A 15150-nucleotide genomic window follows, 5' to 3' on the forward strand; every position below is an offset into this window, starting at 1 on the left:
TTAGCAATTCCTATTCACGAATGCTGCCAGGAATGGGAATTAATGGAAATGAGGAGCCCACGCTGTAACATAAAACAACGCCAAAGCTGGCCGAGTGCCTAGCCCCATACCTGGTAACTGCGGTTATAGTCGAGGCCAGCTTTCAGGGTCTTGCTTCTCGATGCAGCTGTGGCCTGCGTGTGCTCTATGTAAACTTGGAGGCTATCAAAACATTCAGGGAACACGCTGGTGTTCTTGCCAGGCCAAGCCATGGCTTTCAAAAGATCACCTTTCTTGTCACTCATAGCTAAGTAAAGTTTTTTCAGCTCAAGAGCCAGTGTCTGCAAAGCGGAGAGGCAGGAAGACACAGTGAATGAGCTCTGAGTTTAAGAGGCTTCAACTCTGGCTTACCTAGCGGGCAGTCTGGGATAACGGTCAACACATGGGCTTGTTGGAAGTTCCCTACCTCGGAGTGCACCTGCTGCGTACAAACGTCCTCTCTGACGAGCTCAGGTGTCTGCAGCATCTGCTCTACACCTCCCAGGCACTGACTGAGGGTCAGAAATAGTTCAAATAATTTTTTATCCAAGTTTCTGTATGTTTCTTCGGTCATGTTTTCCTGAATCAAGAAGAGAAAAGAAAAAAATGAAAATCATCAGGATTCCTTGCCTTCCTAAGGCTACATTTTCCATGGTTTCCGTTGTCGTTTACAATTTATGTTATACTTTTTTATAAGTAGTCATTTCAAACACTTTGGGAAATAGGTAGCAGAATAAATAAAATTAAGATGTTAACTCTGAGAGATACAAACTTATAAAACTCAGTGTTAGGCAGGGAGTTGACTATTGAATGGAATTAAGAGGCAAATCATAAGATGAAGGACTTCCTTAGGGGGGGCCACCCAGGTGTAAGTGTGGTCCCAGATAAATCACACTATCCCTCTTCCCATTGCTCCCACCTCCCACATTTTAATGTAGGAGAAAATGGGTTAAGGAAACCAGGTTATGTCTTGGAGAAGGAAAAGAAGTCAAGAAAGTTGAAGGGATTCGTTAGAAAGAGGTATAGTACCTCAAAGCTAGGGACGGTACAGCATGGTGACTATATAGTTAATATCATTATATTGCATATTTGAAAGTTGCTAAGAGAGTAGATCTTAAAATTTCTCATCAGAAGAAAAAAATTTGTAACTATGCGTAGTGGATACTAATTAGACTTACTGGGTCAGCATTTTGCAATAGATACAAATACTGAATCATTATGTTGTATATTCAAAGGTAATATAATGTTAAATATTAATTATATCTCAATTTTTTAAAAAAAGAGGGATGGGTTGTGGAGCAGGGAGGAGTTAGGACTGTCATTTATGGGTTGACTGTAAGAACTAAGGCCACGCTTAGATGTAGGATTCCAAGAGGGGACCCTAGGGTTGTGCAATTATGCCCTTGTGAGTTTAAGAGCCACAGGACTATTTTAGTATAAACTGCTGGAACCACCTCTTTTTCTTTACCCATGATCACCTTGAAATTTTTGACCAGTTACAAGTGATTTAGAAGCATGTCAAAGCTAGTAACACCCCAATTTGGACTGTTTCCTACTGTCTTCTCTGATGGAAACTTAACATTACCCAGTACACTGTCTCAGCATTAAGCCTACTCAAGGTTGGAAACCTTGCCAATACTCCTTCTCACCATCCCTCCCACCTTCCTTCCTCAATCTCCCAATCCCAGAGCACCACTGCAGACAGTACTAATCGATCATGATCCTTGTTCCTGCTAATCGTAGACTCGGGTTCAGAAGCGTCTGCATTTGGTGGTCTAAGCAGCCACTACCACATTTATCAGAGTTGGCAAGAGAGATAAATTCTATTTGCAATTCTAGGACCCAATCCATTATGTGTTCTATTATTTGTCTGTAAATAAAATCATGACCAATTTACAATATTGTATCTCCCTTCTTTTTTGTTATTGCAATGAGGAAAACATGTAACGTGCAGCTGCTACCTGTGTCTGAAGATTATTGGCTTCTTGACGCAGGTCTTCAAGTTGGGTGGTGTAAGTTTTCAGTTCTTCAGTTGTTGGGTATCTAAAGTTATACACACTCATGCGAGGTAGAATACTTGTATCTGTGGCAACCTGTTTGAACAAGGGAAACCTTATTGCAGACAGTTTGAGATCCTGCTGATGTTAATGTAGAACAGTAAAAATGCCTTAGCATGCTAGCCTCCAAGTTACCTTCCTGGTTTATAAGAAAAATAACTAAGTTTTAAATATTTTGGACAGCTTTGAAAAGTCATGACAGGCTTTACTTAAGACATTTAAGAGTCCATTTGGATATCAAAACAAGGAAAAACAAACCGTAATTTGAAAAACAGTACAATCGTTAATCCTTAAATTCGGTAGCAATGCTATCCACGTTGAGGTCAGCTGTTTCTCTTCCCATTTACTATCTAGTCAAGTCTTAAGATAAAATAGTCACCTCCAGAGACAGATCTGAATCTCAATTTGCAAATGAAAAACTAAACTAGTATTGAAAATGAGCTGTTACTTCAGAAGAAGGAATAATTCAGAGTTTGTTTCTTTTCAAATTGGAAAACTAACACACAAAAAGAACCAGGGTGGTGATAGGTTACTCTGCTTAGGGAAAGAACTACTGATGATGTTCTTTTCTTGGAGAAAGAACTACGTACATGTTACAGTGTGTATAACAAGGAGAAACAAAGTCTCAAGCCCTACAATGAGTTTGATTCAACTTTAATTGGTCAAATAAGGTTCTCTGCAGAGTAGAAGAGAACTGAAAAGTTCCCACCAGATTGGGGCACTGCGAAATCACTGGTAACCTTCGCCTGGGCGCTTTGAGTGCAAAGTTGAAGGCAGAAGCTTGATTAGCTGTGAGCAACAGTGCTATGCTGCTCGTGGGCTCCCTGTGTAAAGGGAACTCTAGCAGCAGCTGGCACAGTATAAATAAAACCAATAATGGCAATGATAAGCTGTGTTGGAGAGAATACTTATTGACAGGTACCGCTGGCACAGGGCGGGCACACTCCAGATTCCAAAAATCTTTTGACGAACGAATGACACTCATATAGCACAGTATCATTCTTAAAGTGTTTTCCACATATATTATTCATTCAATATAGTCACCGAGATTTTATGATGGTTCAAGTGCTGTGCCAGGCCCTCAAATGTGAGTGAACCTGGCAGACACGGTCTTTCTCTTCATCCCATCTAATGGGAAATGCGGACAAATAAATTGCCACACAGTGCAGAACATACATGTGCACTTAATGAATGCCTGTTGGACCTTCAAGGATAAACATGCTTATTTGCACCGTGTGCAGGCTCACACTGACCTGAGGCGCCACAAGCTCAGGAAGAGGCGGCCTTATCTTTGACGCGAGTTCATGATCTAAATATTGCCACTTAGCTCCACTTTGGCTCTGAGTTGACAAGACTGAGTCTGAGGCATCATTTTCAGGGCTCGATGCCTCATCACTTTTAAGGAAAAACAAAAGGTAAAAAGGATAATCAACATATAAAAAATGGATTACTTTCAGACAATGTTTTGTAAGTGAAACACATTCTTAGTTCTCCCAACCATCAAAGTACTCAATGTCCCACGCTTTAAAAATGTTTTACCTCACAGATGATTTCTGAGTTGTATCTTTATCGTGTTGGCAATACTTGGGCCACATTTTCTTGGCATTAAATTCTATGAATTTGATTAAGTCTTTCTGTTCCATTGGTTTCAACTCCAGAACCTATAATTGAATAAGATTCAAATGGTTCAATCAATCAAGGTTTTCAATTAGTACCCAAGGGTTTCTTCTGTTGAGATAATCTGTTTTTGAAACACTTCCTAAATCATCATTTGCTATTTTTCTTTTTTGCTTGCTTGTTCTCATTAACTTTCATTTCTCAAAAATCTACTTAAAACATTCACACAATGACCAAGTGTTGTTTAATGTATATTACACACATGGAAAGTCACCAAAACTATACTAACACATGTTGAAACAATAGTGAAAGAGGGGTTACAGTTACAGAGATAAGTACACCCTGAAGATATTTGCTTAGTTTAAGATGCACGTTTATAACGTAGCAAAGTTAGAAAGTCCCCAAAGTAGCAGCAAAAGAAAGCAGCTGCTGCAGTAAATGCTCAAAACTCAGAGTCGCTGCACATACAGGAAGACCCACACTTCATACTTTCCATTCAGTCACGTAAGCAAGTGCTCCAATGGCAGTTGAGCATTTAGTTCAGAGGGAAATTCCACGTAGAAAGCTTTATTCTTATCCTTATAACTTTTAGGAGCTGAAATTACCTGTTGCTGCTGGAAATCTTTTTGTCTGCTGAATTGTGGCCTTTCCATTATAACAGATTCAAATTCAGAAAGGTTATGTGTTTGGAGAACTTTTTGATGCTTTGAAGGTTTCTTCGGAATGGTAGAATGCTGCAAAAAATTATATGATGGCAGACTAATTAAAAAAATGATCCAGTTTATTTCAATTCTAATAATGAGACTACATATTGCAAACATTTTAAATGAAGTAAATGATTGCATTTTGTTATTTACTATAATTAATACTATGATTTAATGCACTTATTTTATAACAACTTCAAAAACCACTACATTTGATGAAGTGGTCATCTTATCATTTCCTCAACTTACGTCATCCAGTGAATTACTAAAAGTCAGGAAATCTATTGCTTTTTTCCCTTAAGGACAAAGTAAAACAAAAAATCAAAAAGAAAAATAGCAGTATGCTTATAAATTCAAATTTTCCCTATGTCTATAACATAAGTCGATTTTTTTTTTTTAAAAGAGAGAGAACATATTAGGATGAAAGGGGAACCTGTGTATTTTCAGCTAATCTTATTTCTGTGAATATAAGACCTCCAAGTAGGAACCACCGTCTCTTAAGTATGGATGAAAATCTTATATAGTAAGATACTACTCATAAAACGCACATTTGCATTTATAAATATCGAATGCTTTAAAGTCACAAGAACACTTTATGATACTTTAATCAATACATATAAATATTTGTAAATGAATAACAAAAGTATCCTGGAAACAGGTTTTATGTTTCTGATGTCAAATTTTAATCTTATCTATAAAGGCTTCATTTTCCAGTCAACGGGAGTCACAAAATCCCTTTAAAATACATCCTTCTTTTATGAAGGTTTTTACACCAGACCATATCACCAACAAGATCAACCCAATCAAACCAACACAAATCAAATCTACACCATCACTAATAACAACCTAGATTAGAAAACTGCACAGCAAAATGAAACCAGTAACAAAAGCCAGGGCAACCATCCCTTACAGTGTGAAGAGGCATAATTCTCTCTTAGTATAATTCCCCTGTAGTTGTTTCACCACCTGCCCCCAGAGTTCCTTCCTGATAGCTTACCGTATACCTACACACATGTTTATACACAGCGTATGTTACCTGGTCCTCACTGTATTTCTCCTGAAGCATTAGCTGGACTTTTTCCAAATTGCACTTCACAGTTTTCAGTTTCAAGGAAAGTGCTTCAGCCTCTTGGTGAGTGGCTCCACTATCTCCCAAGACCTGATCTCTGCAGTTGTCTAACAGAGAGGCAACCTTGTGTTCAATCTCTGTTAGCATCGTCTAGGAAACAAAATCATTTCATTATTTATAGTTTTGGTCTTGAGCAATTGTTATACCTCAACATGTTAGATTCACTCTCTCTACCTAAATGTACATAAGAAGTTCCAGACACACAGGTTGGAGGGGACGTTGGGGAGAGAAAAAAAAGCTTCCGTATAATACTTGTGCTTTTCAACAGGTGTACAACCAAACCCACGCCAAATTGCAGCTGTCATTCTCTAAAATAATCTAACATAAGTGATTCTATAATCACATTAGAAAACACAGCTGAATGTATCCAGCATAGCATAGTGGTTAAGAACAGACACTGGAATTAGACTGCCTGGGTTCAGATCCCAGCCTTGCCACTTGGTGGCTGGGTAAACTTAGTAGCCAGGCAGCTTACTCTGCATGACGGTGCCTCTAGTCATCTGTAAAATGGGGAGAATGACAGAACTTACCTCTTGGGGTCACTTTGAGGAGTTCATTATATCCATGTACTTTGCCCAGAGCTTGATACATAGTCTGTGCTCTTATTATTTTTTTCCCCACCTTCCTGACCTATTTCGGTTGCAATCCAAGTATTGAGTAGTGATAAAAAAAGAATTCCACAGAACTCGGAAAATTCTTTCCCCTTTCTTTCTCAAGCCAAATAAGCTTCCAAAACATCATTAAGAGGACCACAGAAGAAACAATTTGGAACCTAAAACACTAAGTCATTGATACAACTGGCCAGCTTACGCACGGATCTAAAAACGAATCAGTTAGACGAAGTTAGGTTTCCCAGTAAGTCACTGTCATTCCTTCTCAAGAGATCAAGTTTGCCCTCTCCTGGGGCCCAGGAGCCCAAACGCCACGCCAACTGGCTGGGCACACAGGGCAGCAGCAGTGTTCAGACTCACATTCCGGCTCTGTGATCACCTGGTAAAACCTCTGTGTGTGACTCAGTTAAGTTCTTTGAGAGAAACAAGGAAAAACTCTATCCTTAAAACAAATTTTCAAATAATATATCTTACAACTCCATCCAAGCAAACTACTAGTATCCTATACACACACTTCTAAGCTTAACAATATGTACTCAGATTTTGAGTGGCTATAAACAAAGTGTACTATAATTTTATGCACTTTTTTCCATTTAGCTATTTTATACATATATATATATAGTAAATATATATATATATTTATACACACACACACAAATTAGGTTGATGCAAAAGTAACTGTGGTTTACAAAAATAAAAGGTTAAAATAATTGCAAAAACTGCAATTACTTTTGCACCAACCTAATACTTTTTAATGTATCTACATACATATGCTTCATGATTCCCATTTTAATAGTTGTAAGTTGATATTCCATTAGTCACTTAACAATAGGGATATTGCTAAGCCTTTAAAGCTGTTTACAGTTCTTCATTTTTGTAATTAATGTTGCCATAAATATTTTTCTCGTTTTTGTGTTATTTTCAGAGGGTAAATTTAAAGCAATGGTCAAAGAATATTAGGTCAAAAAGATGGATATTTTATATGCTAACAGCTGACCTTCCAAAACATTGAACCAATCAGAGATAACTATCAGACATTAGTGGATCTATTGCTCCAGAGTTTTCCAGGATGATACAATTTTTGCCAATGCAATGTAGGAACAAGACAGCTATTTTGATCTATATGTTTTTAATAATCAAGGTTGAACACTTCTCAAATTATCAAATATAATTTTTCTCGACTGATCTGTTTCCTCCTGTCCTTTGGACATTTTCCCACTGAGAACTTAGCCTTTGTTTGGGTTTCAATATTAAATTCTATATGGCATGGTGTGATATAAATGAGCCAAAGCTATCCCCTGTATATTGGCTCCTATGCTGTTTATTTGTTCACAGTAGGCCAGAATCATTTGCTCAAACCCTACTGGTGCCAAACTCAAAACTGGACCCCACATCTGTTAGCCACGGTTAAGACAATCTCTGGGGCTCTAAAAGACCCCAACCTCTGCTGCCCTTCGTAGCTCTGACATTACCTAGACACACAGGCTCCTCTTGATTCCCAGATCCCCGGGGAAAGTCCTGGTCCTCTTCCCCTTCCGGGTTGGTGGCCCCACCCCTATCCCACTGTAAGGTCTCCTGCTCTGCAGGACTTCCCAGTCCACCCAAGATCCTGCCAAAACAAGGCCCATATAAAGCTCGCTGTGTGTTACCGCCACCTTGTGGTGTGTCTTTTCCTTGGGCAGCCACCAAATCCTTGAACTCACTACAAGTGCACACAGGAGGGGATCTGGTGATGATCAAGGAATCGGCAGGGGGTCTTCTCCCAGTCAGCAGGAGAAGGAACTGGCAGACTGATCTTGGATAGCCTTACATGGCTGGGACTCAGCATTAGAAAAGCCGCAGGTTCAGTTTAGCACAGCATTGCTCTGTGTTGTAGTATACCCTCTTCCACACTCCCATGCCTCGTCAGCCAGGCCAGGCCACGTGGTCGTGACAATATCTGAGTGAACCCACCCCTCAGAGGTGACTTCTAGGGTCAGAGGTGCTTAGCTGGCCAGGGAACGGGGTCAGCCTGCCTGCCTGGGTCCGCCACTAGGCAGGCACAGGCTATTGTAAGACTGTGGGCCTGAATGGAAAGAGGGGAGGAGTGCCTGCCTTGGACAGAAGGGTGGACTACCCACCACCCCATTTTGTCTATGGGAGGAGTTCGGTGTGGCCAGGCCAGTGAGACAGGGTACTCTGAGAGGGTGTCCTCCCGCTGGGGACCACTCATTTGTCAGTGGCAGCCAAATGAGCCAATCAGGCAGAGACTGCAGTCCGGGGCTGGCCTAAGCACCGTTGGGGGACACTCAATCTCAATTATGCTGCTGCGATGTCAACGTTCCAGCTCCTTCCTGAAGGGATGTAGATATAGGGATCCCAAACTTTGGGGTGAGCCTGCAAATGTTACTGAAAGTGACTAAAGGCACGGAAGTTTACATTCTGTCCCTCCCAAAGAAGAGCAAGAGCATCCAGAGTGAAATGGCAGCAAAGCCCTTTTATGCTGGATCTGGAGTCTTGCAAATCAGGATATTCAATTTTATTTCATCCTTTGAATAAAAATTCAAAGAACTTATTATGATGAATAAAAATAACAGTGTTTACTGAGCACTTTTTATATCCTTTATACACCAGACACTAGTTTATATTCCTTATCTCATTTAACCCTGGCAAAGTCCTAAGAGATAACCTGCTATCTGAAAAAAATGAGGTGAGAAGTTCACAGTTAATGTGACAGACCTGGATTTGGACTCCAGATTCTGAGTGCTTACCCACTACTGTCTCCCCCAAAAGTTGAGGCCAAGATAAACAGAGGGGTCAGAGTAACAACAAGAAACACACTGTTGCTTTAAGAAAAATTCACCCAGTCTTGGAAGGTGATTGGTGAGGAGGCAGGCCCTGAACTCCGACCCATCAGCCTTACCTGGCACCCGACCAGCTGTTGCTCCACCACCTGCTGCATGTCTGCGTTTAATGTTTCTGGCTCGAATGCCACGTTGGCTTCCTGCAGCCACAGCTCCAGCTTGGCCACCTGGGTCTTGCAGACATGGAGGACTTCTGCAGGCTCGGGCCTAGGATTCTCCACTGTGGCCTCAAAAACTCCTTGCTTGTCAGGAAAGCCCAGAGCTGCAGACTTCACAGGAGGTGTGGCACCCTAAGATAAATCCAAAGATAGTCCAGCAGTGAAAAGCCAAGAGTCCAGAGTTTTCAGATTTGGGCTTGCAAAGACCTGTGAACTTGCAGCATTTCCCCAGTTAAAAGAAAAAATATATACACAGGCAGAAGCAAGAAAGAAAAGAAAACTGCACCTCCACACTCATAGCAACAATCACGTGACCTGGCGGCCCAGGTTTCCAAGCAGCCGATCTGCAGGTACACAGACACAGTGTTCCTGGGCACAGAGGACGCAAACGGGTTCCCAGTTCATTACACAGCGGGCCCCCGGAGACAGGTGAGTGTAGTGAGAGGGTGTGCATGTGGGTGTGTGCGTGTTTGAAACATTTCAGCGAATTGGCCAGTGTTTAAAGTTGAATGACACATGATTAAGCAATGCTTACATTGCTGTGCACTCTGTTCAAACGGGAAAAAAGAGATCTTTACACACCGGTGGGGAAACAAGGAAGTGCAAACACTTTTAACTTAACATCTCAAGTAGTTCAATTATAAAATATTGTAGGATTTTTTATTTTTATTTTTGCTAACATACATGCTGTTACTCATCTAAACTTCTCCCTATTAAATATAGTTTGAGGCAGTCATGTAATAAGCTTCAGTGGGGTAATCTGGAAACTTTTCTTCTGTTTTTCAGAGAGAATCCCTAAAACTACTTTTCACCTTCTAGGTACTCAAATACTATTGAGTTCAGGATGAAATACTTATGGTATAGTATTTTAAAAAGTGTTAATGTATTTTCATATTGAAACAACAGGGTTGCTTATTGATCCAAGAGAAAATTTTCTCCCAGCTAACAAATAAAAATGTTTTAGTAATTATGTAATAGATGTTTTCAATTTGGAGGTAAAGGGATTTGATACAGAGATATATTTACTTCCCATATTGTTTTCCAGAATATTGAAACCCTTCTAGAGAAATTCCTTTAGGAACAAGGATTTGTGTTTTGCTCTGTAAAATTATTGATCTGCATACATATTTTCTTATGATTATGATGAAATACAGTGTTTTCTATATAAAACTTAACTAACTACATGTTAGCATCTAGTAATAAGGCATAGTTTTGGCCAAGCAACAAACTTCTAATGGGAGTTGCTGACAAAGGTACAACTCAAGTGCACATTTCCCAGTGTTTGTGGAATTTTGTTTAAACACAGAACTTTCAGTACAACTGAAGTAAACAAAATTGGCAAGAGCTCACAAAAACAGCAGGGTACGACAATCCCATTCATTCTCACACGCACTAACGGGTATCATGAAAACTAGTTTGGCAAAAGTGTCTCTGGGTTGTACTTGTTCCCCTTTACCATCTATTAACTTCATGTTTGCTCTTTTCTGCCTAAACACTACTTCTCCCCGGCTGTTATTAATATTTTCTTCAAGAATCATCTTAAAGAAGTCTTCCCTTGCCTATACTTGGATTTACCTGATTCAATTTTCTGTTTTAATCTTCATTTTTTTAAAAAAGCAACATTTGTCTGATTTTACTGCCAGACACTAATTTCTCATCATCTGATTATTTTAATGGCAGATTCCGGGGTCCTCTTTTTTGTTACCTGAGATAACAACTGTTAATATTAATATATCTGTAAAACCAGATTTATTATCTGCCTTCCTTATTTATTCAAAAACATTTATTTCAGCACCTGTCATATGCCACACACACATTTTTTTTTGAATGACAATATTGGGTTTCTTTGCTTTCTCACTAATGAGGAAACAAGAAAGCTGGATAACTAATCTGGGCTTTATTTGCTAGTTATTTGAAACTGAAAAGAATACAAAGGTGAACAGAAGACAAAAAGAATACTTGCAACCATAGAACTTCAATACTCTGGGGAACCTGCCAGTAATGAGTTCATCCATTCTTTTCATAGTCAAAGAAATCCAAGTGCATTTAATGTTTAATCAGCTCACACACCTCCCATTTTACCACTTTGCTTCTGAGGAGCTCAGGCCCAGACATAAGTTACTTGCCCAAGATCACACAGCTCTGTGGTATTATATTTTAAATCTGAGCTCAAAGATTTTCCACAATAGCCGCCCCCACGCTTGATATCGTCTCTAAATGATAGCTCCCAAGTCTAAAAGCAGAAAGTATTTAAATAAATGTTTTATGGTTGTGCACTTTGAGGGGGAGGGGGCTAAAAAGTATTACAGAGACAGAGAATTATGTCATCTTTACAGCGTAACTGTAAATTAATTAATATCTAATCCTTTATTGGGCTCTAGAGCCAGGCCAGCATGCTAAATGGGACACACAAACCATTTATCACTATTTTACACCGCATTATTGTTCCAAGTGTACAGATGAAGAAACTGAGGATTTAAACGCCTATGGTCACACAACTAGTAAGTAGAACCAGGATTCAATCTGTGATTTTATGATGCCTTAGAGTCTGCAAGTCCACATTCTTGACCTAATTGAGTCCACCCTCTGGCATCCAAATGAGCCTCTCAGTTAATAAATGTCATACTTCTTGATTTCTGTATCAACACATCACTAATCTAAGTAACTGGATCCAGTTAAAATGCAAGCTCATTTTCTGACGGTAGCTATATTTCAGGCCAAGATACCAACTCTTCAAACTCACTCCTTAGTATTTTAGTCAGTTATACACATACTTGTATGTCGCCTCCCTCCCCGCTGCCCCTTTTTTCTAAACTGCAAAATTGCCTGGCTAAGGTACAGTTGCACAGATACTACACGTGCCGCTGGGGTGGGGTGGTGGCAGTTTCTTTTGTGAGGCCAAACCTACCCTGGTTTCATATCTTTCAAGACTAACTTTTTGAATGAGGATGGCAGCTTGGAATATTCTGAGTTGGACTCCTTACTCCTCCATTTACCAGCTGTGCTTCTACTCCCTGAATTTTGATTTCCTCATTTATAAACTTATGGTTGGTATTAACCTACCTGATTTAATCCGAGGATTAAACAGCAAATACAAATGCCTCTAATGTAATAGCCAGTTAACATTAGCTCTCATTGCCCCTGTAAGCTATGTCTACAGAAGAAAGTAGCCATTGTTAATGGAAAGACTAGTTCATCCTGACAAATGGTGAGTGAAAAATCTCTGCTTGCTCTGTGCCACGCTTACTTTCTACGTGAACATCCGACGGCAGATTTTCCAGTTCTCCAGCTAGACAGCAGGCATGGAGACATTAAGGGTCACAAAAACTGCTTGATGTGAAACACACAGTATTGCAAAACACAGAAAGCGTGTCATCTCTAGGTGCTCAGAGCAGCTGGCTTGTTACGCGCTGGGACTTACCTCTTCTGTTTGTTTGGGGCTCAGGGAAAATTCTGGGCCTGGATCAGTGTTTAGTGAGCCTGGCACAAGAGTGTGTGCCGCGGAACTGTCACACGTGCTCATTTTCCCAGCTGCCTCCTATAAAGAGAAGCATCAGAGGTCCAGAAAAGTTCCTGTTCTGCTGCCCAGCAAGCCACGCTTCCTGCACTGGATCATTTTACAAAGCACCGGCTTGCAAAAATGTTCAGAGAAGTCAGGTAGATTTCAAAAAAAAGTTTGCTCATTAGGGAAAAAAAAAAAAATCAACCAGCTTCTTCACATTTGTCTTTATTTGAAAGACTTAAGTTCTCCACAACTCTCTAATGAATGAGGAGCACATAAGGAATCTAGAGAATTACGTATTTCAGTGGCTTACTATGAGAATTAAAATTAAATAAGAGTATATGATAAAGGCCACATTCCGAATAATGGGGGAAAAGATGAATTTATTAAATTTGGGAAAAACTGCTGAGGCGTTTCATCAAAATATAACTAGATCCTGTCTCACTCCAAATAATTAATTCTAATTGTATCTAATATTTAATTTAAAAAGTTATACCATAAAAATTCTTGAAGAAAAGATGGGTGAATCTTTTCCTAATATAGGTATGTGGAAAGACTTTTAAAACATGGCAATAAATGAAAAGAATGTTATTAGGTTGGTGCAAAAGTAATTGTGGTTTAAAAGGTTAAAAAGAATTGCAAAAACCGCATTGACTTTTGTACCCACCTAATAGTATAAACATAAAAAAAATAATGTGCACTACAAGAGACACCACAATCTGTTTAAAGAGAAATAACAGATTGGGATAACAAATTACAAAGTGTTACTATCCTTCTTACTCTTATAAATCAATAAGGAAAACACCAACCCTTGCATAGAAGAACAGTCAAATGGCATGAAGAAGCAATTCATAAAAGAATACAAAAGCCAATATGCACCCAACCAGATAGTCAACATTCCTAGACTATGAATGCAATTTAACTACTAGCTAAGTTTGGCTAAGACTGAAAATATACAGTATCAGCTTGGGGATAAGAGGCATTTCCACGCATTCCTGGTACAAATAAAATTGATACTGTCTTTCTAGAGGGTAGTATAATAATGTTTGCCACATTTTACATGGATGTATACATTGATCCAGCACTTCCACTTATTAGGTTAACAAAGGTTAAGCAAAGGGAAAATGTCATGTACACAAAAAGATGGACATACTGTGAAGGGAAAAGTATGGGTGTTGTCATTGACCAATCTTGATTGCTCTACTTATAAGCTGTGTGATCCTGGACAAGTTAACCTGGACTCTGAGTCTCACTTATTTCGTCTTTAAAATGGGTATATAATCTACCTCATCCATGCCTGGGATGATTAAACAATGACACGTAGTATAAAGCAACTAGCAGTTCCTAACAACATGTTACTTTTCAGTTCCTTGTACTAAAAACAGTAACTACTTTAAAAAGGTATACACAAAGAACTAAAGGTAAAGCTTGGTTTAACTTTTAAGGTAAAATTGGGAAGGTAGGTAGGGATCATGAAAAGTGTGGAATGCCAGGCCAAGAAATTTGCATTTTATTTAGTGGATAATTAGAAACCATGAAAGACTGCAGATTGTTAATTTTTTTACGAAAAGCTATGAGTTAGTACTGTATATGGTATGTTAGGAAAAGTGACTGGAGGCTATAACCCAATGAGAAGGCTACTCCAAAAGTCTACGGAAGAAGTAACAATTTCCTGGGATACGATGATGGCAAAAATAATAGAAGGATGTAAACACTGAGTGGACCACTGACTGGATAAAACAAGTAACAGAAATGAGGTATCTAAGATGATTCTGAAATTTGTCTTAGACTCTGAGAAAGTAGTGGTACCATTAATAGACACTGAGAAATGAGGAACACCAGCAAGCTTTAAAGGAAAGTTGGTAAAATGGGTGAGATGAAGAAAATACATCCAAAAAGAGAAATCTATCAGGAAGGTAGAAATGTGGAACAGATTTAAGGGAAAAGTCAAGACTAGTGATTTGATTTGGGAATCACTGGCCTAGAGGTGACTACTACACCTCTGGGGGGAGAGGAAATTGTTGTAAGAGAAAACAGAGAGTAAGGAGGCAGGCAGCACACTGGCAGCGTGCCTACCATCACATGGATGGGGCATGGGAAGGAGATGGAGGAGGGGCTGCAGGCAGGTGAGACAAGACAGAGCAGAATTAAAGTCAAAGGAACCCTGCATTTCAAGAAGGGGTAGCCGACATGCCTAATGCTGGAGAGACCACTAAGTACTAGGACTAAGAAGAGGGCATGGATTGATGCTCCAGAAGTCAATGGCGGTTTAAGTGGAGCCAGGGGTTAAAAACTTACAAAAAGGGTGAGGAGCACCAAGTAAAGACACTTAGGGGCAAATAAGTACAGTAACCGACCTGGAAAGCAGGACCAAGAAATTCAATGCATTAAGTACCATATTTAGCCCAGTCCAGGACAGGACAATGTAGAAGACAGAGTTCTGACCATTCGTGAAACTGTGTCAGTAGATGCATAAAAACGTGGTAAGTTGTAACTGGGGTGCAGAATGCT

The 15150-nt window shown here is 39.5% G+C and overlaps 1 protein-coding gene across 7 annotated transcripts in view; it reads right to left on the reverse strand.

Moving 5' to 3' along the window:
• The window catches only part of SYNE2 (spectrin repeat containing nuclear envelope protein 2), a 280177-nt gene that overhangs the window by 78043 nt on the left and 186984 nt on the right, over positions 1 to 15150 (reverse strand). For 5 of the 7 annotated variants that reach the window (XM_074327378.1, XM_074327381.1, XM_074327379.1 and 2 more), the window contains exons 65-73: positions 12559 to 12675; positions 9039 to 9269; positions 5433 to 5615; positions 4298 to 4426; positions 3615 to 3736; positions 3329 to 3470; positions 1980 to 2111; positions 446 to 598; positions 111 to 320 (exon numbers count right to left, since the gene is read on the reverse strand). In XM_074327378.1, coding sequence (XP_074183479.1) covers positions 111 to 320; positions 446 to 598; positions 1980 to 2111; positions 3329 to 3470; positions 3615 to 3736; positions 4298 to 4426; positions 5433 to 5615; positions 9039 to 9269; positions 12559 to 12675 — 1419 coding nt within the window. Of the gene's footprint in view, positions 1 to 110; positions 321 to 445; positions 599 to 1979; positions 2112 to 3328; positions 3471 to 3614; positions 3737 to 4297; positions 4427 to 5432; positions 5616 to 7608; positions 7662 to 9038; positions 9270 to 12558; positions 12676 to 15150 lie in introns of those variants that run through there. The other 2 variants (XM_074327382.1, XM_074327383.1) reach the window with 2 other exon arrangements.

Source organism: Rhinolophus sinicus, linkage group LG03 (genome assembly GCF_036562045.2).
Source record: "Rhinolophus sinicus isolate RSC01 linkage group LG03, ASM3656204v1, whole genome shotgun sequence".
NCBI lineage: Eukaryota > Metazoa > Chordata > Mammalia > Chiroptera > Rhinolophidae > Rhinolophus > Rhinolophus sinicus.